The following is a 26091-nucleotide window of genomic DNA, read 5'->3' as shown; positions in this document are numbered from 1 at the left end:
CCTCCATTTTGCAGTGCAGCTGCGGGAGAGAGGCCGGAGGCTCCGCAATTTCGTTCAGGTGAGGCAGCGCCCGGGAGGAGGGGGAGGTGGCAGCCGGGGCGCGCGCGTGCCCCGCCGTCCGCACCAGCCCAGCCGCCGCTCCACGCACCGCCCCGCCGGAGCGAGCGGCTGCGGGGCGCGGGCTCCGGGGAGCGGCAGGTGCCCGGAGTGCTGTGCGCTGCGAGCCGCGTCCCGGCGTTCGCGCCACCCCGGCGCAAGGGCAGGACTAGGTCGGTTTGTACCTGCCGCGGCCGCCTCCGGAGCGGGGCCGCTCCCGCGCCGCCGCCCTGCCCCGCGCCCCGCCGGAAGGGCGAGGAGCTGCCGCTCCGTGACGGCCGCGGCGGGGGGCGGTAACGGCCGGCGCGCGGCGGTAACGGCCGGCGGGCGGCGGTAACGGCTGGCGGGCGGCGGTAACGGCCGGGGGCGCCGCCCCGAACCTCGAGGGGCCGCTTCGGACTGGCCCCCGGAAAGGGCAAAACCCCTGAGCGAGGCGCCGAGCCGAGCCGGGCTTTAAACGTCCCGAAGCGGGCTTGGCCAGGGCGACCTGATGACTCACTGGGCAGGTCTTAAAATGCCCCAGATGTGCGCAGCGCAGAGCCGCTTCGCGTGACTGGCTCGCTGCTGAGGAAAAGCGGCGTGGAAAAACTGAATCTGTTCAGAACAAATTCTCCTGGGCAAATGTGTTCTCGCTTCGGTTATAAAAGTAGTACTGGTAGAGCCTCTGTTTTCCTTCTGGGTACACTGAGATAAGTGAGGCTTTGTGCTGTGGAAGTAGCTGGATTATAGCTGATAAACATTTAATATTGTGTGATTTACTTGATCTCCTGAAGAGCACGTGTGTATACAGAGAGCTGTTTCAGTAATTCTTAAGTAAGAATCAAAAATATGGGATAGCTCTGATAGCTTCTTGATTGAAAATGAAATGTTGGAAACGTTCACCTTAAGCATTTTACATTATCTTACTAATAAGCCAAAACTTCAGTGTACTTAAAAATGTAATTAAAATGTAAAATCAAAAATGTAAATTAAATGAAGTTTAATTTACAGCCTGCACAGTTGTACTTCTATAAAATCTTGTTTCAGTGTTTATTTGAAGTAATGTACTCTCATTTTCAATGTCTTCCACATTAATTCTGGGATGTTTACTTCTCGAAACAACTGTTGCCTTCATGGTACACCACAATAAGAACACTGTTTTCAGATCTGCACTTTGGTTCAGGGAATACCTGTGAACACTGAACAATCATTAGCTGTATTGTGTCCTTTCTTATTTATCCCGTTTCCCTTGATTTGTGCAGATGTTTATGTGTTGTCGTATGAACATAAAGTAAGTAATTTCCAATCCCTGATTGGGGGATCTTACTGGTCAGCATTAACATGATTTTTTCCTTCTGCCATTAAGTGTTCATTAGCTGGGCTGATGACCTTGAAACTGCCCAAACAAATGGAAACATGGCCAAGCCCTATCCTCTCCATTCCTTCTCTCTCGAGTCCCTCTATTAAAAATGGGCCTTACTGTCAGGAAACAGACGTTTTCTACACAAATGGAATAATACTGGGTATGGCAGATAAAATATGGGGTAAAGGGGAATGTTTTGGAAGTTGACAAACTGGGTTTACCCTGATACTTCCTGGTTCATTATTTCTGTTCAAGCACAAGGGTGTTAATATTTGGAAGTAAAAGAAAAATAATTCCAGCTGCACAGAGTACTCATAAAGAGGTTAAACTCACTCCTTGTCCAGGAAGAGATGATAAAATAACAGCCCTAGTGACCTTTAAAGAGTCTTTAAACAGAGAACTGACCGTCCCTTCCCAGCCCGAGCAGCTCTCCACCACTTTGAAGGTGGTTTCTGTGCAGGGATCTCTCCACCCCAGCATGTTTTCCACTCACTTTCCCTCTCCAGGGACCCTTAGGTGAGAAATGTGAATGTTTCCCATGTAGGAGGACATTTTTGGCAGAAGAGTCAATTAAATGATGAGATTCATGCATGCTGAAAAAGCAGGCATTTGTCTTTTGCCTGAACTTTTTCTCCCATTTCTTGCATGCCTTTCATGTAAGTTTACGTTACGCCGATAGCTTTAAATGCATATAGCTAATAAACTGGTATTTATGTAGTTTTCTTATTTTTATATAGCCACTTTGAATTAAGAGTCAGATCTTTACACCCCTTTTAATAAGGCACTTAGCATTCTATGGTGCAGTTTAATTCTGCAGGAGGCTCTGTGTTGGTTACAGAGTCATTTCTTTAGTTTAGCAGGAATCAGAGGGATTGTGAAATCCTGAAAGTAACTTAAAGTTCAAAGTGACTGAAATAAGGTTTGTGAGTCACCCTGTCCCTCGCATGCTTGAGCACACAGTTATGACTTGGTAGTAAGCCTATTCTGATGACGTTCTTGTAACAGCCGGGCTGATTTTTGCTATGTTTGTTTTCACCCCCCAAATTGCACTTCACTGGGTGGTTTCTGAACTCCAACTAATCTCATTCTGTGAAGCTTCTCAGATAACCATTCTGCCACAGCCCAAAGCTTCCTTGCAAATTGCACAATGTAAGCATTATTCTACTTTTTGGTTTAATCAAATTATTTGATCTTTCTAATTGTTAGTCACTATTTAGCACTGCATGCATCTATTTCATAAATGTAGACAAAAGCAGTTAATAATTAAAACTACATTTCTATCAAATTACCTTTTTACACGGGAATAGGTAGGATGCTACTCTTCCAGGAAATATTCCCATGAAGGAAGGCATGCAGGGTGGGAGAAAATGAGTGCTCAAAGGAAGGGGGAAACACCCAAGCCCTATGGTAGAACAGAAACAGAAGTGTTAGACTTGAAAAAGGCCCCACTTCTGCCCTGCCTCAAGCACTTCAAGGTCCATAACCCCATATTTCAGAATTTTTCGTGGAGGCCTCTTATGATACTTAGGGTAATTAACTGACCCTAAGCAAGGATGGCAGGTAATAAGAGAATTGATGATACTTCTCTTCTGAATCCTGCTTGCTACTTGCAAGCTTGCTTGCCATTTGTGTAAAGAAAGGAAAGGTTTTTGTGGGGTTAGTAGCTTAGGAGTACTCCTGAGTACTACTGAACATACAAATGTATTAATCAAGTGATGTAACAGGTAATTAATTAGAAAGCAATCAATTCTACAAACTCATATATAGTACTGTACCAGTGAAAATCTCTTTCTTTTCCAGAATGTCATACCCAGGTTATCCCCCTTCAGGCTATCCTGGTTTCCCTGGTTATCCTGTAAGTATGGTTCTTAAATGTGTTGCATTCCTAATATACTTATATACTGTGAATACCCACTCTTGCTGTGCTTGTGTAAATGCCAGCTGTCAGTTCACACAAGGTATGTGCCCTGTAGATTATGCTCTTGCTTTTCATTCCCACATCCCTGAAGATGACTTCACATTTGAGATGAGCCGGGGAACTGGAAGCAGGCTTTTCTCAGAGGTGCAATGTGAAAGAGCAGCAGGCAGCAAGCATGGGCTGCAGCAAGGGCAACTGTAATGGGATTCAGGAAAACCCTGTCCACACTGGAGTGGTTGAACTCTAGAAGCAGAGAGGCTGTGGAGTCACTGTCCTCGGGGATTTCAAGTTCAAAACTTGCCATGGCCCTGAGCAACCTCCTCTAACTTTGGAGCTGGCGCTGCTCTGGAAGGGGATGGGGCCAGCAGCTTCCAGAGGTGCCTCCCCCTGCAGCTCCCTCTGAGTGGGTGCAAGGGCTGTTTCAACCAGGGGGGCACAGCAGGAAGCCCTCCCGTGCAGGCCCTGGGAGTTCTGCTGCTGCTTCACGTGCTTAGTCTGATCCCATGATGATGTATGCAGACGTTTTGGTAGCTTGAGCAGTTTTATCCTCATGTCCTGTTAACAGATACACAAACACCCCATTTTTCTTCCAGCCAACAGGTCAAGAGTCTGCCTACCCGCCAGCCGGCCAGTACTCCTATCCGGCCGTTCCTGGAGGATACCCTCCAGCAGGAGGGGGGGCCTATCCTGCGGCCCCACCGAGTGCCGGCTATCCCGGGGCAGCAGGATATCCCGCGCCAGGGGGCTACCCCGCGCCCGGGGGCTACCCCGCAGTGCCCCAGCCTGGAGGAATGCCACCTTACCCTGGAGGTAGCGTCCCTCGGCGGCAGTTCTGTTGTAGCGGCTCCCTGGGGCCGGTAGGAGGAGTGAAGAAAAACAGATGTGCTCAGTAATCACCTCGCGGGGTAGTGGTTAGACAGCCAGGCAGACTGACATGCACCAGGAAACACTTGTTCGTTGACAGCAGGAGCTTGACGCCTTTGGGTTGCTGGCCACTGCAAAGACAGAGAAAAGAAGTGATAGGTTGCCATTAATCTCTTGCCTAATTCTGATCAGTAGCCCAGCTTATGGGTGAAACAGTGTGCTAAAATCTTTCCTGTTCTCCCAGCTCCTGCAGGCCCCGGCTTTGGCGTGCCTCCCACTGGCCCTGGCTTTGGTGGCTTTCCTCAGCCTCCGGCCCAAAGCTATGCTGGAGGCGGACCAGCACAAATCCCAGGTACGGCGTGTGTGTCACTATTCTAGATAAGAAATTTTAAGCATCCCAAGTTGCAGCAGGATATTCCAAGATAGGCAGTTACAGATTAGGCCCTCTCTTCTAGCTGGTGAGGTTCATGTGCTGTACATGGCCTGTCACCTTACTTGACAAGACTTGGTATATCTAGGATACCAACATTTAATGAGGAGAGATCCTACCAGCTACCATGGCATCAGTAAATTTAGCATTTTTAGCATTGCTTTGCTGATGTTTATACCCGAACGCTTCTCTAACTTGTACTTCCAACCCTTCTGAAGGGCAAGAACTTCGGTTACTGATCATTATAGGTTTCATTACTCAGGAAATTTGGGGTTTGTGCATTGCCACAGCTATCACTTCTTAGTCTATAAATTGTTACATTTTCAATCAGATAGCATTTGCATAATAATAAGAAACATAATTAATTCCTTTTATCTTATTTCTAAATTTCTTTTCAGTAGCATATGGTGGGGGACAAACACCATCACCAATGCCTGGCCCGGTATGTGCTGTATCCTCTTTTACAATCAAACTTCTGTGGCTTCTGTAGTTTTCTCACCTTCTGTGGCTTCTGTAGTTTTCTCACCTTGTTATGTCTGCTGGAAGAACAGCATATCCACAGCTGGTTGTGTGGAGGAAAGTAGGGACAGAAGGTAGGGATATGGGCATGGTCTGTGTGATAGAGGATTGTATTTCTCACTGGTTTTACTGAGGCTTTTTGTTAAAGGCAAAAAGGATAAAGATGGCCCAGAAAACTAATTTGTTGCTACTGCTTTCAATAGGGTTTAGATTTACTCCTTTCTAATCTGCAATTTGAAAACATAATTACATTTAAGCAATCAGAGTTGCATACAGGCAATTTAGCATAGCTTTTCCCACAAAGTTTGGTGGACTTGGAAGAGTATCAACTGGTCCTAGTTTTATCAAATGGCTTACAGAGGGACCAGCTTTTCTTTAGTGTAAAAAGATCTCTTTGCAGCAGTGAAGTCTGACACTGCAGCTAGGAAAATGAAAAACTATTTGGTCTGTTCTGTGTCAAGATTTTTCAAGCCGATTTAGATGAAAATTATTTTCTGTGAGCTGCAGAACAGTTCTTTTCTCAGACCTGCACTGAGAAAGTCCAAATGTCACACTCGGAATACAACCTGAACCAAATGGTAACACAGTATCTGTGATACTCTGCAGGACATCTTTATCCATAGCACAGATAAGCACCGTCAGAAGCAGGATGACATGCAGTTTTGCTGACTAATGTTTGTATTAGAAAGGAAGCAGGGAAATAAGGTTAACTCCTCCAGCTGAAATTGTAAAGTTTCAATTCAAATTTGTATTGTGAAGAATAACCAGCTATACATGCCTGCCTTATTCTCAGCCTGCAGCAGCAGTTCAGTGTACCCAGGGCACAATTCAAGCTGCTCCAAACTTTGATGCTGGAAGAGATGCAGAAATTCTGCGCAAAGCTATGAAGGGGTTTGGTAAGTACGTAATAGAAACGTACACTTCTATTGAGCTAGTGTGTTTATTCCATTTTCTTTCTTCAGTTTTTATTTAATCATATTTGAGCTTTTGAGTCAAAATGACTTGGGTTCTTTGGCAGAATGCGTTACTAAGATAATTATGGGAAAAAAAAGAGTAGCCATGCATTTGTATAACTATGCCAAAAGGTATAATTACAAACTGGACAGCCTTGGAGGGTTTATTGAGTTCTTAAGTGAAATTGCCCTTCCGTTTGCAAGGAACGGACGAGCAGGCAATCATTGATGTTGTGGCGAACCGCTCCAATGATCAGAGGCAAAAGATCAAGGCAGCTTTCAAGACTATGTATGGCAAGGTATGGTCACTAGCTTTTTGAATCAGTAAATAAAAGCATAATCCAGCTGCTGCTGCAACTGCCCCTTCAAGTAATTTCTGATCAATGAGCTGCCCCCATATTGTGACTCTCTTCTTGTGTTTATAATTGGACAGGATTTAATTAAAGACCTCAAGTCTGAGTTGAGTGGAAATGTGGAAGAACTGATTCTAGCGCTTTTCATGCCTCGCACCTATTATGATGCCTGGAGTTTACGTCATGCAATGAAGGTACAGTTTTACTGTGAACAAATTAGATTAGAACCATCTTAAAATGCTCATCTAGAAAAAATAAGTACTTCATCCCTATTCAGAAATGTGGCAAACAAATTTGGGTACTGTGGGGTTTAGATGTCTTTACTGCTGCATCTTCCAGTTCCAGCGAATTCCTGCAGGCCTGGCTGTGGGGAGCACGGCTCCAGCAGGGGATCCAAGCGCTGCAGCACTAGGCCTTAGTAGGAGTCTGGGAGCAGTTAACTGTGTATAAATTGAAGGTATTGACCTCTCCTTGCTAGGAACAAGCCGCTGGTTTTGAAAATATTTCTAGAATATTCCAGCTCAGCAGGATGCTAAAAGTGTATTTTCTTCTGGTCAGATGATGAATGGCAAGAGCCATTCTTGCCCTCCCTGCCCCCCCCACCCCCTCCTTATTTTTTCCATTTCTAACACTGCCTAGAAGTCCCCCATAGATCCATTGCTATCTAATCTGTGCTTGAATAGAGATGACCATGCCAACATGATGTGAAACAAACAACAGTTAATTTCTATTCAGGGGACAGCGAGGCATCATCGAAAAGCTCCTGGTGATGCTCCATGTTGAGGAAGCAGCCATATTTTGAGTCAGGAATGCATTTGTAAACTGAGTAAAGCAGAATTTAAATGTGTATTTGCTTTAAGTTTGTATCTGCCTTAAAGGCTACCATAATGCTTTACCTTGCTCCAGCACGCTCCCAGAATATGACTGCCAAAGAATTTATCTCCTTCCTATATCATCTTTCAGTTAAATTTGGCTGATACCATCATTGTGGAAGCATATTATGTGGGTATTTTTTAAACTGATGCAGAACTGAATGGTTCAGAAATCTTAATTCCATTTTAAATATACAGAAAGCCGTGCATTCACACTGGAAGGGGGCTGGTCGACACTGTAGATTATACTAGTCTTTAAAACAAAAAATGCCTGCTTTATTTTACTGTTAAACATACCTGGGGAGGGAGTGCTCTGCAGCTTGCCTTCTATTCCTCTGTCTGCAGGGAGCTGGCACTCAGGAGAGGGTGCTGATCGAGATCCTTTGCACAAGAACAAACCAGGAAATTCGAGAAATAGTGAACTGCTATAAATCAGAATTTGGAAGAGACCTTGAGCAAGACATCAGAGCTGACACCTCAGGACACTTCGAACGATTATTGATATCCATGTGCCAAGTGAGCTTTATATTCTCTCTCTCTCTCTGTGTGTGTATATATATATAAAGAATCTATCTGTATAAAGATATATCTATAGATAATATATATTATCTATTATCTGTATGTATTTTTGTTTGTTTTGGTACAGTAATGATGAACAGTCTGACTTTGCATATATTCATAATTGCTGCACAAATGAATTGCCTGTGCATGCTTAGCCAGAGTCAGGTTCTGTAAAAAATTAGCACTGGCCCATTCATTTCTTCCCTCGTGACCAGATCGGGTCCTTTAGTCCCTCTTGAGGGATGAGAGATTTTTCATCTAGAAATCTGCAATGAACTGAGTAACCTAGTTAAAACCCCTGTATTCACCTCAGAGAATGTATTTTTGAAATACTTTGTTATGCAAATGCAATCAAATGGTACTAGAAGAAAAGCTCCCACATGCTGATGTATGTTTTTTTGTGCGTGTACTTTATAATATATGTATATTTTTTAATCATTTGGGTGTATTTGATAGGATCAGCTTTAGGCTACGTAGAAACGGGTACGGCAGGCCAAAACTACCTGCCACATCACGAGAGCCTCCCTTTTTGAGATCACTAGAATTAGGTGTGTGCTACTGTTGAAGTCCAGTGAACTGGGGAGCCCGATTATACTGTATAGTTTACTGGTATTCTTTTAGATAAAGAATAGAAACAACAGTGTTTAGAAAGATACATGCAGCAAATACATCTTCCCATATTTCTCTAATAATCGTCTCCATTCACTGCTGAAATTTCTATGACACTTCTCTGTCTTGTTTGCCTCTACCTTAGTGAGAGTTCAGCTCATCACTAGGTATTTGGATTAAAAAGTCAAAATCCACAAGAAAGCAGAACTTGAGAAGCTCATGCTGCTAATTTTTATTTTGATAAATGCAGTACTTTACAGTAACTGACAACCACATCAATTTAAATAATGTATTAACCACTATAGATACCACAGTACTTGAGAATATGTATTAAGTCTACTTGACCAATATATTTAGCAGTATCTATCCATGCATCAATTAGCGAAAAGACAAACCTCGAAGCACACAAACTGTCACATAAGCTCTGCTGCCACATTACAAATACAGGAAGTGCTTTCCATAGGCATTCTTACTTGAAATGGGCAAATTCATAACAGAAGACCTGAGCTAGCTGAGATGTGCATATTCAGTAAGATAAGTCGTTAGTTCATTTGGGAAGATTTCTTGCAACTTGAAGCCTAGAAACAAATCGAGAGAAAGTTTGTATTATTAAGAGAATAAGAGAATTTAGTACAGTTCCTGAAAAAAGACTAAAATTAGGAGAAAATATATAGAGGTGAAACTATCCTGGTCAATATACCTAGTTTAAAGCATGCCCTGGAGACAGAGAGTTCCAAGACATTTTCCCATTTTCTCTTTGTAAGAAATATTGAACAAAAGAGTAGATGTAAAGCAATTTAAAGTATTTTAAAATGATGCTATTCTCTCAAGTTGCTTAATTTTTTGAAGCTAACGGCGTGGACGTAAAGCATAGCCTGCTCTGGATAACTTCATTCCACCTCTGATGTCTTTGCTTCAGGGTAATCGGGATGAGAATCAAACTGTGGATTATCAGAAAGCTCAGGAAGATGCTCAGCGTCTGTACCAAGCAGGAGAAGGAAAGCTTGGGACTGATGAATCTTGCTTTAATATGGTGCTGGCAAGCAGAAGTTTTCCTCAATTGAAAGCAACAGTTGAAGCATACTCCAAGGTAGGGGTTCTGCATTGATTACAAATGAATTTGGCTGGTCTATTTTGAATTAAAGTGTCATTTGTTATTGCATTTCGCTAGTCATATATTCATTTTACTTGTTTTTAGATTGCTAATCGGGATTTATTAAGCAGCATTGACCGAGAATTTTCTGGAAATGTGGAGCGTGGTTTGAAGGCTATTTGTAAGTGATAAGTTTTTCCTTCCCCTTACTCCTTAGGTATTCAAACATCACTCCCTTCTTTAACATCATTGAGGAAGAATCCCACTCAGCGCTGGCCATACAGAAAAGAAATACATAATCTGAGAATCTGCTAATAGAAAAGTAATTTTGATTATTCAGATTACTCACTTTGCACCTAATTGGAGAAAATAAGTGTTCATTTCATCCATTTTGCTGGCTTATAACAGTAAAACATTTTAAACGTAGCATGATTTACTAGTAGTTCAGACAAGCGACCAGTACTCTATGGAAATCAGTCTTGCCAACACTTATGAGGATGACACTATAGCTACAGTTGGTAGGAAACCACTGAATTAAAATTCTCTAGATTATATTCTACAAAAGAGTTCTTTTGGAAAAACTCATCTCTGAAGGTCTTGTAAGAGAACAGAGGCTTGTGTTTGGATGTGAAAAATCTAACTGGAACAAGATCTTTTCATCAACTTTATACATCTGTACTTGTATTTATGAAACTCTAGCAATGGAGCATAAATAAAAACCTTCTATCATTATCCAGATAACTCCCTCCAGTTATCCAAGGAGAAGGACTATTTAAATTCATATTTGGGAATAAACAATTTCAGCAAACTTTAAGAAGCTCTTCCAGAAAAGTTAGATGTTAGTAATGATAACTTCTCTAGGAATGGAATCACTTGGTCAGCTAGAAACCAAACCCAACTCTATAAACAATTCCTGTTACCCATCACAACAGGATCTTTACCAAAACCGAGCTCTAGCTGTCCACAGTAAAAGTCCTGAATTGATCTTGCCAACTATCACCACACAGCATGCAGTACGGAAACTAATCTTAAAAATTAATTTTATTGCAGTGCAATGTGCTTTAAATCGTCCAGCCTTTTTTGCAGAAAGACTTTATTACTCCATGAAAGGAGCTGGCACGGATGATTCTACACTTATCAGAATTGTAGTCACTCGCAGTGAGGTAAGAAACTCTCTCCTCTCCAGAATGCAAAGACTTTGGATTTAGATTTCCCGTGTAGCTAAAAGCCATCTAAATAATGATTTACACTTAAGCTTTTATTCTGTTCAAGACTGATGAATGATTTGCTTTAAAGATTTCATGTAATAATTATTTCTGGCTAGTAATTTAATTTCTATTCACTTCCCTTCCTGTTTGTGGTGGCTTCTGCAATTAAGCAGAAGCTTAAAGGCTTCTGAGCTTGAAAGATCCAACTACTCAAACTGGGGACCAAGGTCCAAACAAACAAAGCACCAACCGCTGGACCATTGGCTTTGGGAGCTGCTTGTCTCTCTTGAGAGGGAAAAAACACAGCTAGTAAGACCTATAATAAACTGTGCTTTTGGCCTCTGACGTGGTCCACGAAGGAAGTAACATTTGAGAGAGGACAGGCAGGGTGACTGGGAGTTAAAATCAGTGAATGCTCAAGCTTTGTGCCTTTTTTTTTTTTTTTTTCCTTCTTCGCACAGATTGACCTTGTGCAAATTAAACAGATGTTCACACAAATGTATCAGAAGACTTTGGCCACAATGATATCAGGTGATACAAGTGGTGACTACCGACGTTTGCTGCTGGCAATTGTTCGCCAATAGAAGATTTTATGTTGTTTTTTTGTTTTCTTTTTTAAAAGAAACTGAAGGACATAACATGTTTTATGCAACCACTGACTATCCATGTGTGTAAAAGAATAATTTTAAACTGTGTAATCAAAAATGCCTTCTTGATGATTCAGAAAAGCTTTTTGCACTTATATTTGCCTTAATTTACAGCACATAATATTCTTTATTGTACAATAAAAGATGTATCTTGTCTACTAGTCCTATATCTTAGTGCTTTTAACCCAAACAACACCCTCCTCTCTGCCAAACTCCTGCATTATTAAACTAATTCTCAGAAGAATCTCTAATATTCAGCAGATTTACTGAAATAGCTAAAATTTCCTGCTGAGCTGACATAGAAGACTGAGGCTTTGATGTAAGGTATTTTACAAAAACACAGCCCCATTCTCTAACAACCCTCTTTAATACAAAGAACAGCTTTGAGTTGTTTTTCAGAAAGCCAAACCGCATCTGACTTTCAGCTATAAATTTATCGGGAGCTTGCAAGGTGTGTCCTAACATTTCTAGCAAAATATTTATCAAATAAAGGTAGTATTATAAGACATGCTTACAAAAACACTAAAACTCTGTCTTTATTAAGCCTCAAATGAAAGCAGTTAGAATGCTTAGAGTTAATTCTACTAAAGCAGTAATTCTAGTAAAATACTATTTCTCGTAAAGCCTTTCACAACTGCAAGACAAATAATACATGTTTCTACAAAAAAAAAGTCAAATTTACTATACAAAAAAGTAAGTATATTAATGTTCTGCCATAAAAATGAAACTTTTTCTGATGTAAAACTTAGAAATATCTTTCAATTTAAATGTGCTTATTAGTCAAGTTAATAGCCTAAATAGGGACAAAAAAGGACATTGTAGTAGACAAGAACATATTCCACTGTGTGTGACTTGGATCATCACTGACATGGAATCAGTAGTCACTGTGTCAATACATTCCCAAGCTTAACCAAGATTCTTTTTAATTTTCTTTCTTCAATCTTGAGCAAACTTCTTTGCAAGTTAAAAAAAAATAATATTTAATTAGTAAAGCATAGTAGTGTATCTACATCTTTCTATGTGTCAATAAAAATATGCCCACCCATTTACTGGTCATTCAAAGCAGAGTACTGAAATCTGGGTAATGCATCCTATCACTGTAAAAAATGGACACTTCGGGCTGTATTTGCTAATGCCATTCCTCTGTGTTAAGGCGAGATGTTCAGTTTTGCTGACACACAAGCAGCAAGCTGGGCTGCTGCTGCGTGCTGGGCTCAGCAGGTGGCAGCACCGAGAGAAAAACCCGCTCCCTCCTGCAGCAGCTCGGGCCTTGGGGCCGGCCTCCCGGGCAGGTGAGCGGCTGCAGATAATGTTTGAACGCAGGAGTCCCGGGGAGGAAGGGGCACATCCCCCCAGACCCACACAGGGTCCTGCGAGCCCCCTGCGAGGACGAAAAGCTTTCACTGCTCCACTCAAACCAGGAACCGACCACATCTCCTGCGGCGGTGGGTTGTTCTCTTAACGGCACAGAAAGCTTTTCTTCCTTCCCTATAACTGAAAGCATAAAGCAAACAGCCCAGCACTTACCGTTTGCTAGGAGGGAGGGTATCATTTTTGCTCGCCAACCATGCAAGAATTAGAGACAGCTCCAGACTCCACCTTTCAGAAACAGTAGCAAAAAAAATGAATACGTACTTTTCACCCAGAGAAAGGCACAGATATAACCCCCTGTTACCTGACTGACTTCCTGCTGAAATAGCAGCAGGGATGCAGCGTGAGAAGACTAAACAAGCTGACAACCCCTGCTCAAGATACTTTACTAGGCATCTCCCTTCACACCCAGCAAAACGGGCAAAGACGGGAGGTCCTGCAGGAGGACCCCAAAGGCAGCACCGCTGCAGCGGAGCGCACAGACCAACACGTGTCCGCGTCTCACCAAGTCTTCTCCACAGACACAGCTCCAGCCAGTCACAATAATCGAAACTACGTATCAAATCATGAAAAATACTGTTTTAAGAGAGCTGGGAAATCTTCCCTTAGCACTGTCAAGGAGAATGGTACCATCATCATCATGCAAATCTTTCATTGCACTTAGACTGTTCTGCTTTAACACAAGGTCATACAAAGAGCATACGGCTCACTAATATGATTGTGCTTTATAAAAAGGAAAAGAAAAACTTACCATTGTATAAGCTGGTCTTCTGCACTCAGACTTTAAGAATATTATTTCCAATTAAAATGCATCTACAATAAAGTAAAATCAAACATTAAAACTCAAATAGCAATAGTGTATCACTTTCTTACAATTATCATCTTACTTTATCATCGTTCTTATCCTATTCAGCAGCTTCTCATATTTATCTTTTAAGATACTATACCAAAAAGACTAAATTATCTGCACTAACTTCAAACAGTATTCTCTCACCCTAAAAGCAACCTAAACACATTTCTCTGGTCTCTTCAATGCTCACTGCAAACCAGTAACAGAAGAGAGCTACAAAGAACAGCCTTTCTGCAGAACCAGCTGATGCTGCCCTTCCAGGCTTGTCCAGTTTAGCAGAAAATGCTGAGAATTAAATTTAATTTCTGAGAATTTTTAAATGCTAAGAATGAAATTTACTTTAATTAATGAGAAAGAACTCAAAAGCAGAAACAAACAAAAGACCTCTAGCATTCCTAACTGGCTGTCATTTACCTTACATGCTAATTCTTTGCTAGGTACAAGTGACTTTCAGAATTTTTGTTAGCTCAAATTTTGAATTTCTAACTAGTTTTCTGGGTCAGATTAGACCCAAGGATTCCAAATAAAAGCAATACACAATGATAGGAGCCGCAGCCCATGCACAAAATTTATTGTGTGCTACTGTTTATAAAATACTTGAATAGTTCAGAACATGCATAAAATTTCCAACTTAGACAGGGGCATGTACAGATCGTACTTTATGGCAAACAAAAAAGGGAGATGAACTCTAGTGAACTTAAGTTTCAAGTTGTGTTCCAGGGGATGAGAAGGACACGTAGCAAATGCCAAAATATTTAACCAAGTACAGTGGCAATCGGTACAGTCCATTATTTGTGAACAAATCAGCACAGGGCTTCAATTTTTATTTTAACCAAGCAGTCCTGTAGATACCAAAATACATGCAGTCTCAAGTTTACACTTTCACTAATGCCTTAGCAGTTGAACAGAGCAATTGCTTACGCGCTGCTTTGCCTAAACAGAAAGTATGTCCAATACAGTTTCAGTTTCCTTTACAGATTTAAAAATAATAAAAAGCTTGCAGCTACTCAGGCCAGTGATTATTAGCTATTTATGCAACTGTAATACTCACAATAAACTAAAAGTACTCATAACATCTACATAACCTATAGATGTACATCATAGGTCTATATATTAAATATTTGCAAAATGAAAACATGCAGACACAAAATACAATGCCAAGCTTTACAGACTTGATATGAATCAAAATTTACTTAGACATAATGTACAAAGTTCAATTAAAAGTACCTTAAAATTAACATTTCCATATTTTTCTTACTTTTAAAATTAGTATATATAATATTCTTTTTTTAAATTCAAGGTTGGGAGGAGTCTTGAAAAAGCTGGGCAAAAAGTTTCTGAATTAAATATTTTTTTTAAATCTGTGTTCAAGTAATAAACATTCCTACATAGAAATCTTCTGATAAGCCATAACTAAAAAATACAGTGAATACAATATTAGCAACATCTAAGGAGTAAACCTGAGGTCAGCATTTTACAGAATGACCAACTGAGATCTTTTTTTTTTTTTGGCATTTTTTCCTGTCTATTTAAAATGCAGTTTCGCAGCCTCAGATATTTTAAGACCATTCTAATCTATCGTTTTAAAGACATTTCATGAAACCGATGTCCATTAATAAATAGTTAGCTCTTAGGGTTGTATTTGAAAGTCTGATTAAAAAACAAACAAACAAACAAACTAGCGCTACTAAAAAATCCCATTTGTAAACTTAAAGTGTTGACAACGATAAGCATAAGATGCTAAGTCTAGATGTGCTTTAGTGATAACAGCCCAATCACTTCCCCAGATGTCAAGATTGAGCAGCCAGCAGTGGATTTTCTGTAGATGCACGAAGGGCGCTCCCAGCACATGGGGTCACACATAAAGAGAGGGGCTGTTGTCTCAAAAGCAGGATGGTTGCTCTTCAGCGAGGTCAAGCTCGATGGGTTTCCACCTCACTTTAAGTAGTCACGCTGATCCCCCTGGCTGTTCCATCTGTTGTCACATCAAAAAGCAGTAATGGAGGAATTCTCAGGCAAGACAGAAGTGAGTAAACCAGAAGCTGATGTGGTCACTGTGCATTGTTGTTGCCAGTTCCATTGTTTCCGTTGGCATTTGTTGTGTTAATAGTATTAATACCATCTTGTTGAAGAGCATCTTTCCTTGGTGGCATTCGCTCATTGATCCTATCCAAACCTTTTGCCTCTTCAAAACTGCAGATTTTATGTTGCGGAGAGAATCCTCGTATTGCTTAACAAAATGCAAATTTGAAATGTCAGTAATGGAAAAATAAAATGAAAGCATATACTTTTTCTAATCAATGATTTTTAAAAATAAGTAAGAAATCAGCCAAAGAAACTTATGGCTCTGTATCTGTATTAGTAAAAGCTTGTCTAATCTCCTTTCCTGAATCGTTCAGTGGCAATCATGATTTCAACTAAGGACAAAAGAACAGAGTATGGCAAATATTCTGCAAGGAGGAATCAAGGGGCTTCGACCCCCTTGATTGCTTCTGCACGGCCCTGCCGTGGCCAGCTAGACACCAATCGCTTTTGCTGCTGAGTGCGTGGGGCTGCACGTAACATCCCCGCGGGCCTCAGTGCAGCGGCAGCAAGACCTAGGCAGCACAGCAAGTGCGGTGGAGGCAAAGCAGCAGAGAGTCACAGAGATAGGAACAGAGCTACATCCTGCACGCGCCGCCTCATCCTGCAGTTTCCATGCAGGCAAAACTGCGGGATACGGGTCACGCGCTGTGCGAATCGTGTGGATGGCTGAAATGGACACAAGCACAGCCACCGGGTCAGGGCTGCACTTGGAAAGGGCATCGTGTAATCACCTATGCATTTAAAGTATTGCTTTGCTACTATTTACTTGAATGCATGAGGTCTGCGGTTGAATTTAGACCTGAAAATGGTTGGCCACATTGTAAGACTGAAGTCTTTGGGACAAAATTACTGTTTGCAGAGTTAAGACAACTTTACACACACAACAACAGAACTTCTTGCACATGTGTGTGAGAATGGAACATGGCCTGCTGTTAAACTTTTGAAGATCTGAATTCCTTAATTAAAAAAGCAAACATACAGTCATTAAACAGTGCTTTGTAACCAAATCTGGGAACACACTGAGGTAGCTCTCTCTCAGTTGCTATGCTGTTTGTCATTCACTTCACTTAATACTGAGCAGTAGGAAATTAAGGTATCTATGGAAAAATGTCAGTGACAATCTGAAGTTGAATAATTTGAATATCAAATAATTTGATGGCATTCTAGTCAGCACCACTAACAAAGGACGTATACACAGCAACATTTTTTAGCACAGCAGCACTGATAATCCATAGAATTTAATATGCCTCTTACTGGCAGATTGGCATATATGCTGGAAGCAAATTTGATCATGAAATTATGTTAAAAATCTACAGGAAAAGCAAACCTTGTACTTATACATCTTGCACTACCAGATATGTTATGGAAAATTTTAAAAAATGATGTTTGAAGCCATTAAGAACAAATTTTATAAGAGGCATGCATAAACAACCCTCCTTCCCTGTATTTTCCCCTCCAAAAAGGAAGAAAAAAACCCTGCAGTTGAATGCATAAAAAAAATTAAACACTACCATTTTAAAGGACTTCAAGACAACACCACATATCACAACATGCTATTATACAAATAAAAACAGAAACCTATGCATATTTTGTATTGAAAAAAAAAAAGAAAAAAAAAAGAAAACAGAAAAAACCTCCTTAAAATATTAATACAGGTAATCATCATCCTAAAGCTACAAATGAATGTTACATGTAAAAGGGATGAATCAATACAGTTGATTCATCTCTGCTTGTGCAAGTTGAAAGTAAAACAAACCCACACAGAATACTTTTGAATTCCCTCCCAGACACCACAGATCTCTGCCAATGGCAAAGACTCTGATCATACCTTTTTCAGCCTCAATTGCCTCTACAGTGGCTGTACAGAAGTGAGCAGATGCATGCAAAATGAATGAGAAAGATGAAGAGTGTAATATCGCACAGCAGAAAAGGCAATGATCAATTTAATATAGTATGCTACGCCAGATTAGATTACAATCATTTTAAACTATAATTAAGGGGCTTGGGTTTTATTAAGCTATTGTGAAACTTTTCCTATAATTTAATTAATACAATTTATCAACTACAGGTTTATCAAGAACAGCACTAATTAACTAGTACTTCATTTACTCAACTATACACTTCTAATTTTTTTTAATTTAAAACAGCACCGTAATATTTGAACTAATGTTGAAGTTGTTTTAAAAAAAGGAACTATTTGAAATTTGCTCTCTGATTATTCAAAAAGCATTCAAGAGCTTCATAAAACTACCAATATGGACGCTATACAAATAAAGCTATCGATGGTTCTAGCAGGAAGAAAATATCTTTTGCTTTATTTATATTTTCTCCATGAAGTTAAACTAGTACTTCAAATTTTGCATTTTTTATCTCTGAGAAACGGAACTTGCAAAATGCAACCATAAAGGACAATTCTAGAAGTCATGAAGTCTCAGAGGATTGTTTAAGTGGATCGAAAACCTAATCAACAGCAGGAACAGGTCTGAGTTTAACATATCCTTGGTAGATGAATAGATATGAATATAGAGGAAAATCTAGCTTACTGCTCTTTTGAATTAAGTAACTATGACAAAAGCTGCAATTTCTAAGGTGTAGGATTTTTCAATTGTTTTAAATCAAAAAACTGAAGCTTTTATGTAAGGTTTTAGACTATCAAAATCATCTTTTATCAATGCAGACTTGCTGAATAAATCATGTGCACCTAAAACATAAACTGTAGCTAATTCCAATAATAATTTCTTACCTCCTCTAAAGTTTGTCATACCTCTAATTCCATAATTTATTATCAGTGAATGCTATACATAGTATTAAACCTGTTTCATACATATTGCTAACAGAAAAAAAAACAGTATTAAAGTGAACGATAGGGAAAGTAGATACATAAGAAACCTGGGATTAGATAAGAACAGATTTCTTCAAAGCAAACAATTATTTACTTCTCATTTTCTTTTAAACATAGAACAAACTTAACCTTTTAAATATAACTATTTTAGACTATATGAGCAGAAATAAAAGATAATCGTATTAGCGTGGAGTTAAAAATACTTTGAAATACTTACGCATAATGCAGTATTTTAACTTTTACAAACTGCATGGTTGAAGTTACAAAAAAAAAAAATCCCTTTCCTACCCCTAAATCTAAAGAGACAAGGGCAAGCCCAGAATTAAAGCTAAAGAGGCACTTGAATTAATGCATACTTTAAGGGAAAAACCCTCTCTCAAACTGAGATAATAAATTAGTTTTAGATCTATTTTAAAAGGCCAAACACATACTTTCATACTATACATCATCATAATCTACTGCCATGTAATACAAAGCTACACAAAAAACACCTGTTTCTACCATTTCCTCCTACCTGGAGAGGAGGAGGGGGGCAACTTTCTTTTCTATCTTTTCCTGAAAAGATCACGAATCATGATTTATCTCTAAATTATGTAGCCTTGCCATCAACACAAATTCGAGAACTTACAACTAATTCATTCTACTTGCACTACTGTTCTAGAAAGATCTTGCAATACACACAGCAGTTGAGAAAAAGAACATTTTCATCTTGAAATAAATGAACAAACTGACTGGAAAATACAAGAATAACAAAAACAGCGTAAGGTGGGTTTGGGTTTTTTTTTTTTCCAGGTATCTCTAAATTAAAACTCTATCCCTTGTAAGCCCTGCTAAACGTTAAATAAACACTATCCTGTATTAACAGAACTCAGATTCCTGAAGTCTTTGCTCAGAAAATTCTCACCTTCACAGCAAATTTTAAACAAGGCTGTTGCAAGGAAACCACTGCATGGCTTTGCCCTCCTCAAACACAGCTCCACGCGCCTCCTTTAACTAAAGCCAGAACTGATGTAAAATCCTAAGTGTCTTACTACCACTCTGATTACCAAGGGCAGCAGCTGGTCTCCAATAGAAAATACTGGCTAGTTTAACTGACTTCCATGGAAGGACCTACATTTTTTAATTTAGGTTTGCATTTGGAATGTTGCTGACAGGATTCAGACTTGGTAAACATATGTTTATGGTTTAATTTTATGGAATAAATCACTAGGAATAAGTCACAAGGAAATTGCTCTTTAAGGGGCAATTAAAGGGCAAGTATGGTTCTCAATATTTTTGCTATTTTTATGCAAGCAACATGTTACTGAAAGCCATACACCAACATTAAAAAATAGAAACATACATAGGCCAGGACTGCTGCAAGCCTAGTTTTATCCTCACACACTAAAGCTATCTAGAAACAAACCTTGATCCCTTTTTCCAAAGTGTGTCTATATATTTCTTGACTAACTCATATACTAACTTGTTCTTCCACAGGATGTAGTTTTGCACTATTACATATTTTTTAATCTATCTGTCTTTGCTTAGGCCTTTCCCTCTACTGTTACAATTTCAATTTTACTCTTGACCACCTCTTTAGCAGTAAGAGTCTTGTTCAGTAATTTTCCATACGGTAATTGTGTTTCACTGCCTAGTGCTTGTGGCACTGCTCTGAATTATGCCCATGCCAACAAGGCATCAATGGTCCCTCTGAGAGCAGGGCCAGCTCCTCGCAGGGCACGTGCGGCACAGCTGAGCCAGCCCCTGCGAGGGGAGAGGCACTGGCCAAGAGCACAGAACATACTAATGACACTAAGGATTAACTGCACTCACATAGTGACATCTCAGAATAAAGTCTTTTCACCACTCAGATCTTTACTGTCCCAAAATGTGAAACTAGGTCCAAATTACACTTCCTAAATTTGAAATTACAGCAACTTTAAGCCACCATTATACCTGTAAGGAAATGCCATTCTTGCATTTATGCCTACACACACATTGGCACCGATAAATTTTCTGCCCAGCTCTTTAGCAAAATACATATATATATTCTCCACTTCTTATAGTTTTCACAGCACAAATAAATAATTTCTGAATTAAGCACTGAGGAAAAAACACTCTAATCCTTGGAAAAAACATGACATATTTGTGAATTTTGTGAACTTCAAGTGAATAAAGCAGCTGGAAAAGGAAGAATACTGCATCAATCCATATTGCTATTTTATTTTCTCAAACCTAGGCTAGTTTAATCTACTGGTAATATATCGGACAACATACTATAATATACTTTAAAAATGACTAAATATTTGTAATAAGAAGCCCTACTATAATATCAATGACTCTATTCTTACCAAGAATATAAATTCACTGATATTGCAGTGGTTTAGAAAAATATCATTCAGTGAAGTTTTATTTCATTTTTGCTGCATTTCTACCTCGGCAATTGAGCATAATCATTGGAAAAATTTACTTTTTTGAAGACTGAAACAGTAAAATTTTCCATCAGTAAGAAATACGTTACTGTAACTTAAGCAGAACTAACATTTGCATGAATTATTTTGAACAAGTAACACAGCTAAAACAGATGAGGTATATTAATGTAATGCATCAAGGAATATTGCCATCAAAAACTCTAGTCAAAAAGAAAAACACCCAGAATAATCCAAAAAGCATTTTCCACATTTTCTAAATGCTTCACATCTTCAATAATGGTAGAATGTTCTATGCCTTATGTTAACATGAATTTTCTAGTCAATTTGATCCTCTCTAACATTTCTCATGTAACATGGATAAGAATCCGTGAAATGCATGAGAGGATTACAGACTCACTCTTATTAAGCATAGAGGGTCTTATTAAAAATGATGCAAATTAAACTAGAACATATGCTTTTGGAATAGTTGGATGAATTAAGAAACATACACCATTTCTTGTTATAGACATTCACAAAACAATCACATACACACACTGGACATATAAACTTACTTGTAGACATTATATGTCCACTGAAAAATGACTTAAAATGTGACATTCGTGTTTCAAAGCCATTAATGAACAGCTCTGATCATTTTATAGAAAATGCAGTAGAAGGTTTTTAAAAAATCCTATACAGAAGATTTAAATTTTTCAAATAAACAGCCTAAATGACTAAATGAGAAAAGCAGCTACTCTTAGAAAATAGATTGTGTAAAAAATGCTATTCAGTTAATCAATACATCACAATCTTTCAATGATTATGAAAGTCCATGGTCAGATTAACAATTATACTGCCTATTAAAGCCTGGAAATGGCGAATAAAAAATCTTGAATAACTTATGCTTAAGAGTGCTGCACAGCGATATGAAGTCCAGTTTCAAATTTTCGTAATTTAGTTCTCACCATTGTGCACACAAACCTGGACTTCATCCTTTTAATATGTTTGGTACAAGCTCATAGCATTCTCTCTAAGCCTAGTTAATCATTTATGGGTCTTCTACAAAAAAAAGATTCAATGATTCAACAAAATAATAATAAAAAAACCTTTTACAAAGTATTCAATGAGCCAGATTACAGGTATATTTTGTATATAGTTCTTTTATTTCCATGCAAAAATATATGCACACTTAATAACACCCTTTTGATTTATTTACAAGTTTTAAATTCAATCTCTTTATTCTCAACTGACTTTATAACAGTAACTGAATATTTTTCAAGTACATTATTGTTCAAAATGCACAGACAATGTGCAGCAGCAAATGCAGCAAACCTCAAAAACAAGGTGCTACAACGTTGCTTCTACATCAAGAGACAGACAAGTGTCTGGGATAGTGGTTTAATTTTCACACTTATACAGACATACATCTATACCTAGAGAGAGACAGACAGATCTAAGAAAGCAGCTACATCTGCAGAGGAAGGAAACAGCATGTTACAAGGACAATTCAGGGAGGTCAATTATACATAGAACATTTGACAAACGACATAGAGAACAAACTTTGGCATTAATTACCAGGGTACAAAACGTAGCACATTTTGATCTAAAAATGGAGTGTAATATGGAACTCTGCAGCCTGCAGCTGTTATTACTAACATCAAAAAGTATTTGACGTTATCAATTAAAGTACTAACACATCTGTGTTAAAACCATTTTAATGAAAGGCAGACAAATAAGGATGCAAAATTACACTGCAAATTTGTATCTGTAATGATCAAATAGCTTAAGATTCCATTATCAAACCTGCGAGGTCACCCCACCTGAGGCACCTACACCACCTGAAAAATTCTTAACTAAGGAAGCTGAAAGTCTGAAAAATGTGGCCTGACGCTACTGCACTCACTCGCTTTCGGTTTTATACCCTGGTTAAGGATCCATTTCACATTGCCTGATTAACACATAACACTTGCTTGTATCAGCCGCTAAGACAAGAACTGAAAAGCATAAGAAATTCCCTGCATGCATTATGTGTAGTGTTAGCAAAAGAGTGAGATGTGCCCCAGTCCATCTGAGGCACAGCAAGTTGCATAACATCATTACCACTTTGCAGGGTCTGGCGTCCTCCAGCCAACACTCCACTAGGTAACATTCCAGTGGGAGTCAAACCCTTGAGTGTCAGCACGCTTTCACTCTCCTCCCTGATACAGGAAAAAACAACAGCAGCAACTTAAATAACTGCTTATGAAAAATATAAGTATTAAAATAAGGGTTAAAGTCTATTTTTGCTGTGCTTTATGCACATCAAGGCTGAATGCACATTCAAGTTTAAATTTTTAGAATGGAGGAGATAATTCTTGTCCACACCCAACTTTCCACTCTGTAGGACTTAGAAAGGCAGAGCCAAACAGTGAGCACTCATTCACACACAGGCTCACTGGCTTTGAACTTGGTACTGATGCCTCAGGAGGCACTCGGCATGTCTCAGTGCCATAGGGGGAGGAAAAAAAGTAATCACAATTCACTCAACAGTGTCTGTGCTTTGGGAAATACCAACTTTAAAATTATTCTAATTTAAACAACTATGGTATGTGGAAAATTACACCTTTCAGTGAAATGTAAGTATGTCACCTCTAGCTCTAGATAGGTGCAAGAAAAAAGCATGTTTTTTAAAGTTAACAGAAAAACAGTCTTCAACTTTCTGGCATGACAAAAATTTTTATAGATTCTGGACCTTCTCTTTTGCAACTTTGATACTGCATTTCAGACACTTTTAGTTAAAGGACTGAGCAAGTAACTTGCAAGTTAAAAGATCAGATACTATAATTTATAACCTCTAAATCATTTCTTGACACCATTATGTCTCAAAGATAACTTAAAAATACCCTTTATCCAAAAATTCCAGCATCATGGGGGTGCCTAGCTATGCACAAGTTTCTGAAGCATACTGGTCTACTTGAAGAACGCTTGGCAGTTCTTCCTTAAAAAGAGGTTCTTTTTTCCCCTCACATACAGAACAAGAGGGTTTTAGGAATACAGAAGTCATGCAATTACCTGAGAACAGAGAAGACTCGTGCCATCTTGCCAATTGCACGGATTTTGTTTCTGATTATTTCTTTCCGCGCTGCAGCTGTACCTACTTTCAATGGAATAAGAGAGAGTCTCAAGCTCATGAGTATTCACCGAGCCACCATTTTACAGAGCACATCGAATTCAACACAACTGTTTTAAGTTCAGTACCAAAACACTTACAGGCCCACAATGCTAAAAAATTAAGGCTTCAGAATGCCCTCAAAATCATCACCACCTCTGTGCCCACAAAAAAGACACAAAGTTTAGTATGTTCACAATAATTTGCTAAGGCTATCAAACGCCTAAGTCACTGTCACTACAGTGTAATAGCTATGATACTCCATTCAAAATACATTTTACATTTGAAATTATTCACTGGCATCTGTGCATATCAAGTTGTAGGTTTATAGCTCCATATAGAAGCCAAAAAGACATTAAAGCCACAAAAAAAACCAAGGTTTGGTGTTAATTCTCAGACAGCAATCCCAGAGAAAAGAGTTATTTCCTTGTCTTTATGTGAACTCCCCAAAACACACACACACAGCTCAAAGCAAAATACCAAATACTTGCAGTGTTACCTCCCTTATCACCTAATACTATGTTCTGTATCACTGTAGGTTTGCACCATTTGCAGAATTTACAAATACCAAAGTTCTGTAATAAATACTGCATATTCCACCAAGCAGAGAAACACCATTTGTGACATACAAAAGTGAAAATAAAATTCAACAATGAGGCTTGGGTTTTGGAAGGAGAGCTACTTTTGTCTGCCTTTATCCTGCAGAAAACAGAAGCTACTTTCTCCAATGGTAATTTAGGTTACATTCAGTGTGGACAGAGAAGCAAAAATTACCCTTCCCTCCACCCTCTTTTCCTTTGCTGAAGTCCCAATCCCAGTAAACAGCACAGGCAGACGGGGAGATACCAAGACCAAAAATCAATGCAAAATTCTTGTCAGTCATTGGGGAGGGAAAATTTTAATCACACCAGGGTAGAAGGAACTCAGTCATGCTTTGAATTCAACCACAGGTGGCCAAAAGAGTGGACAAACTCAGGCAGCTCTGTCAGGCGTCCAGATCTTCCTTATGTCATTGCTCCTTAATGCAGGAGAAAAGCGCTTGGGAAAGTCGCCAAACGAATTAGCGAGGCTGCAGGGGAACCCCAGAAGTGCACCGTGGAAAGCTGCATGTCTGCTCCCAACCAAAAAAAGGGCAGAAGCCGTTTTTCTCTGCTGCTCGGTAGTACGTAGCTTCCCCCTGCGAGCAGGCAGGCCCTAGCAGAGCAGGCACCGCGTGGAGAACGTGGCCACGGCGGGCAGGACGTCCCGGCTGGGACACCAGGGCAAGGCACATACAGAAAGGAAAAGAACGGGTGGAGCGGCTAACAGCAAAAAAGAAACAGGTTGTGGAGACAAAGAGAAAAGGGGGGAGGAGAGGGGCTTTGTATGAACGTGATGAAAGAGTCCCAGGGAACGGCAAATATCTGCCAATCTATTTAGAGGAAAATAAACAAACAAACAAAAATCTAACCAGAAAGTACTAAGGAAGGATTTTTTTTTTTTTTTTTTAGACAAAGGAAAGTTTTAACGAACTGCACACACGAAAATTTTAATGAACTGCACACACACACACAAAGGAAATAAATACAGAGAAGGCCCAGTAAAAACATCTATTAGGATGTGCTGATTTTTTTTTTTTAAGTTAAAATTTAACTTATAAAAAATCCTGAAGGATTTTCCTTTGTCTCTTTGAACTATTTAATCAACATGGAGAAGACCTGGAACAAGAAGGGGGCTCTTCCAGGGTTTCTCGAGGAGGCTGGTCTGGAACTCGGGAGCGCAGCTGCTCCGGCAGGTCTCACAGACTCTCCCTCCCCGCTGGCCGCGCTCCGGCCTGCCCAGGGCTGCGGCGCTGCCGCGTGCGGCCCTGAGCCCTTCAGGCAGGGCCAGCGCCCAGGCCCTAGCTCTGCAAGGGCACTATGCTCTAAGAGGTTTCAGCCCTAAAAAGGGCTGATTTACAG

At 39.6% G+C, this 26091-nt stretch overlaps 2 protein-coding genes across 6 annotated transcripts in view; one reads left to right on the top strand and one right to left on the bottom strand.

Annotated features, from left to right (window-relative positions):
* Positions 1–11771, top strand: ANXA7 (annexin A7). The gene is made up of 13 exons (XM_088526453.1): positions 1–58; positions 3239–3293; positions 3950–4166; positions 4465–4572; positions 5052–5092; positions 5963–6065; positions 6327–6421; positions 6556–6669; positions 7693–7863; positions 9437–9607; positions 9716–9791; positions 10661–10773; positions 11280–11771. The coding sequence occupies exons 2-13, from the start codon at positions 3240–3242 to the stop codon at positions 11400–11402; spliced, it is 1386 nt and encodes a 461-aa protein (XP_088382579.1). The 5' UTR covers positions 1–58; position 3239; the 3' UTR covers positions 11403–11771.
* A 1238-nt stretch (positions 11772–13009) lies between these two features.
* PPP3CB (protein phosphatase 3 catalytic subunit beta) overlaps positions 13010–26091 on the bottom strand; it is a 40282-nt gene continuing 27200 nt past the window's right edge. Inside the window, exons 11-14 of one of the 5 annotated variants that reach the window (XR_015913491.1) lie at positions 24055–24139; positions 23104–23201; positions 13588–13649; positions 13010–13064 (exon numbers count right to left, since the gene is read on the bottom strand). Coding sequence is in view for 4 of the 5 variants with exons in the window: in XM_088526448.1 (XP_088382574.1) it covers positions 15738–15916; positions 17600–17629; positions 23104–23201; positions 24055–24139 (392 nt within the window). In the remaining variant the exon portion in view is untranslated. Of the gene's footprint in view, positions 13065–13587; positions 13650–15075; positions 15917–17599; positions 17630–23103; positions 23202–24054; positions 24140–26091 lie in introns of those variants that run through there. The other 4 variants (XM_088526448.1, XM_088526450.1, XM_088526451.1 and 1 more) reach the window with 4 other exon arrangements.

The sequence above is a fragment of the Tinamus guttatus genome, unplaced genomic scaffold (genome assembly GCF_059628265.1).
Source record: "Tinamus guttatus ecotype Peru unplaced genomic scaffold, ASM5962826v1 Tinamus_guttatus_pri_ptg000246l, whole genome shotgun sequence".
NCBI classification, from domain to species: Eukaryota; Metazoa; Chordata; class Aves; order Tinamiformes; family Tinamidae; genus Tinamus; species Tinamus guttatus.
This window is presented reverse-complemented; position numbering and strand designations above follow the sequence as displayed.

Bases quoted from the DNA above. Each gene is read 5' to 3' on its own strand.
- ANXA7 (XM_088526453.1), top strand. From the start codon at position 3,240: ATGTCATACCCAGGTTATCCCCCTTCAGGCTATCCTGGTTTCCCTGGT. The intron at 6,066-6,326 runs GTAAGTACGTAA...TCCGTTTGCAAG, and splicing joins CAAAGCTATGAAGGGGTTTG to GAACGGACGAGCAGGCAATC. The intron at 9,792-10,660 runs GTAAGTGATAAG...ATTTTATTGCAG, and splicing joins GCGTGGTTTGAAGGCTATTT to TGCAATGTGCTTTAAATCGT.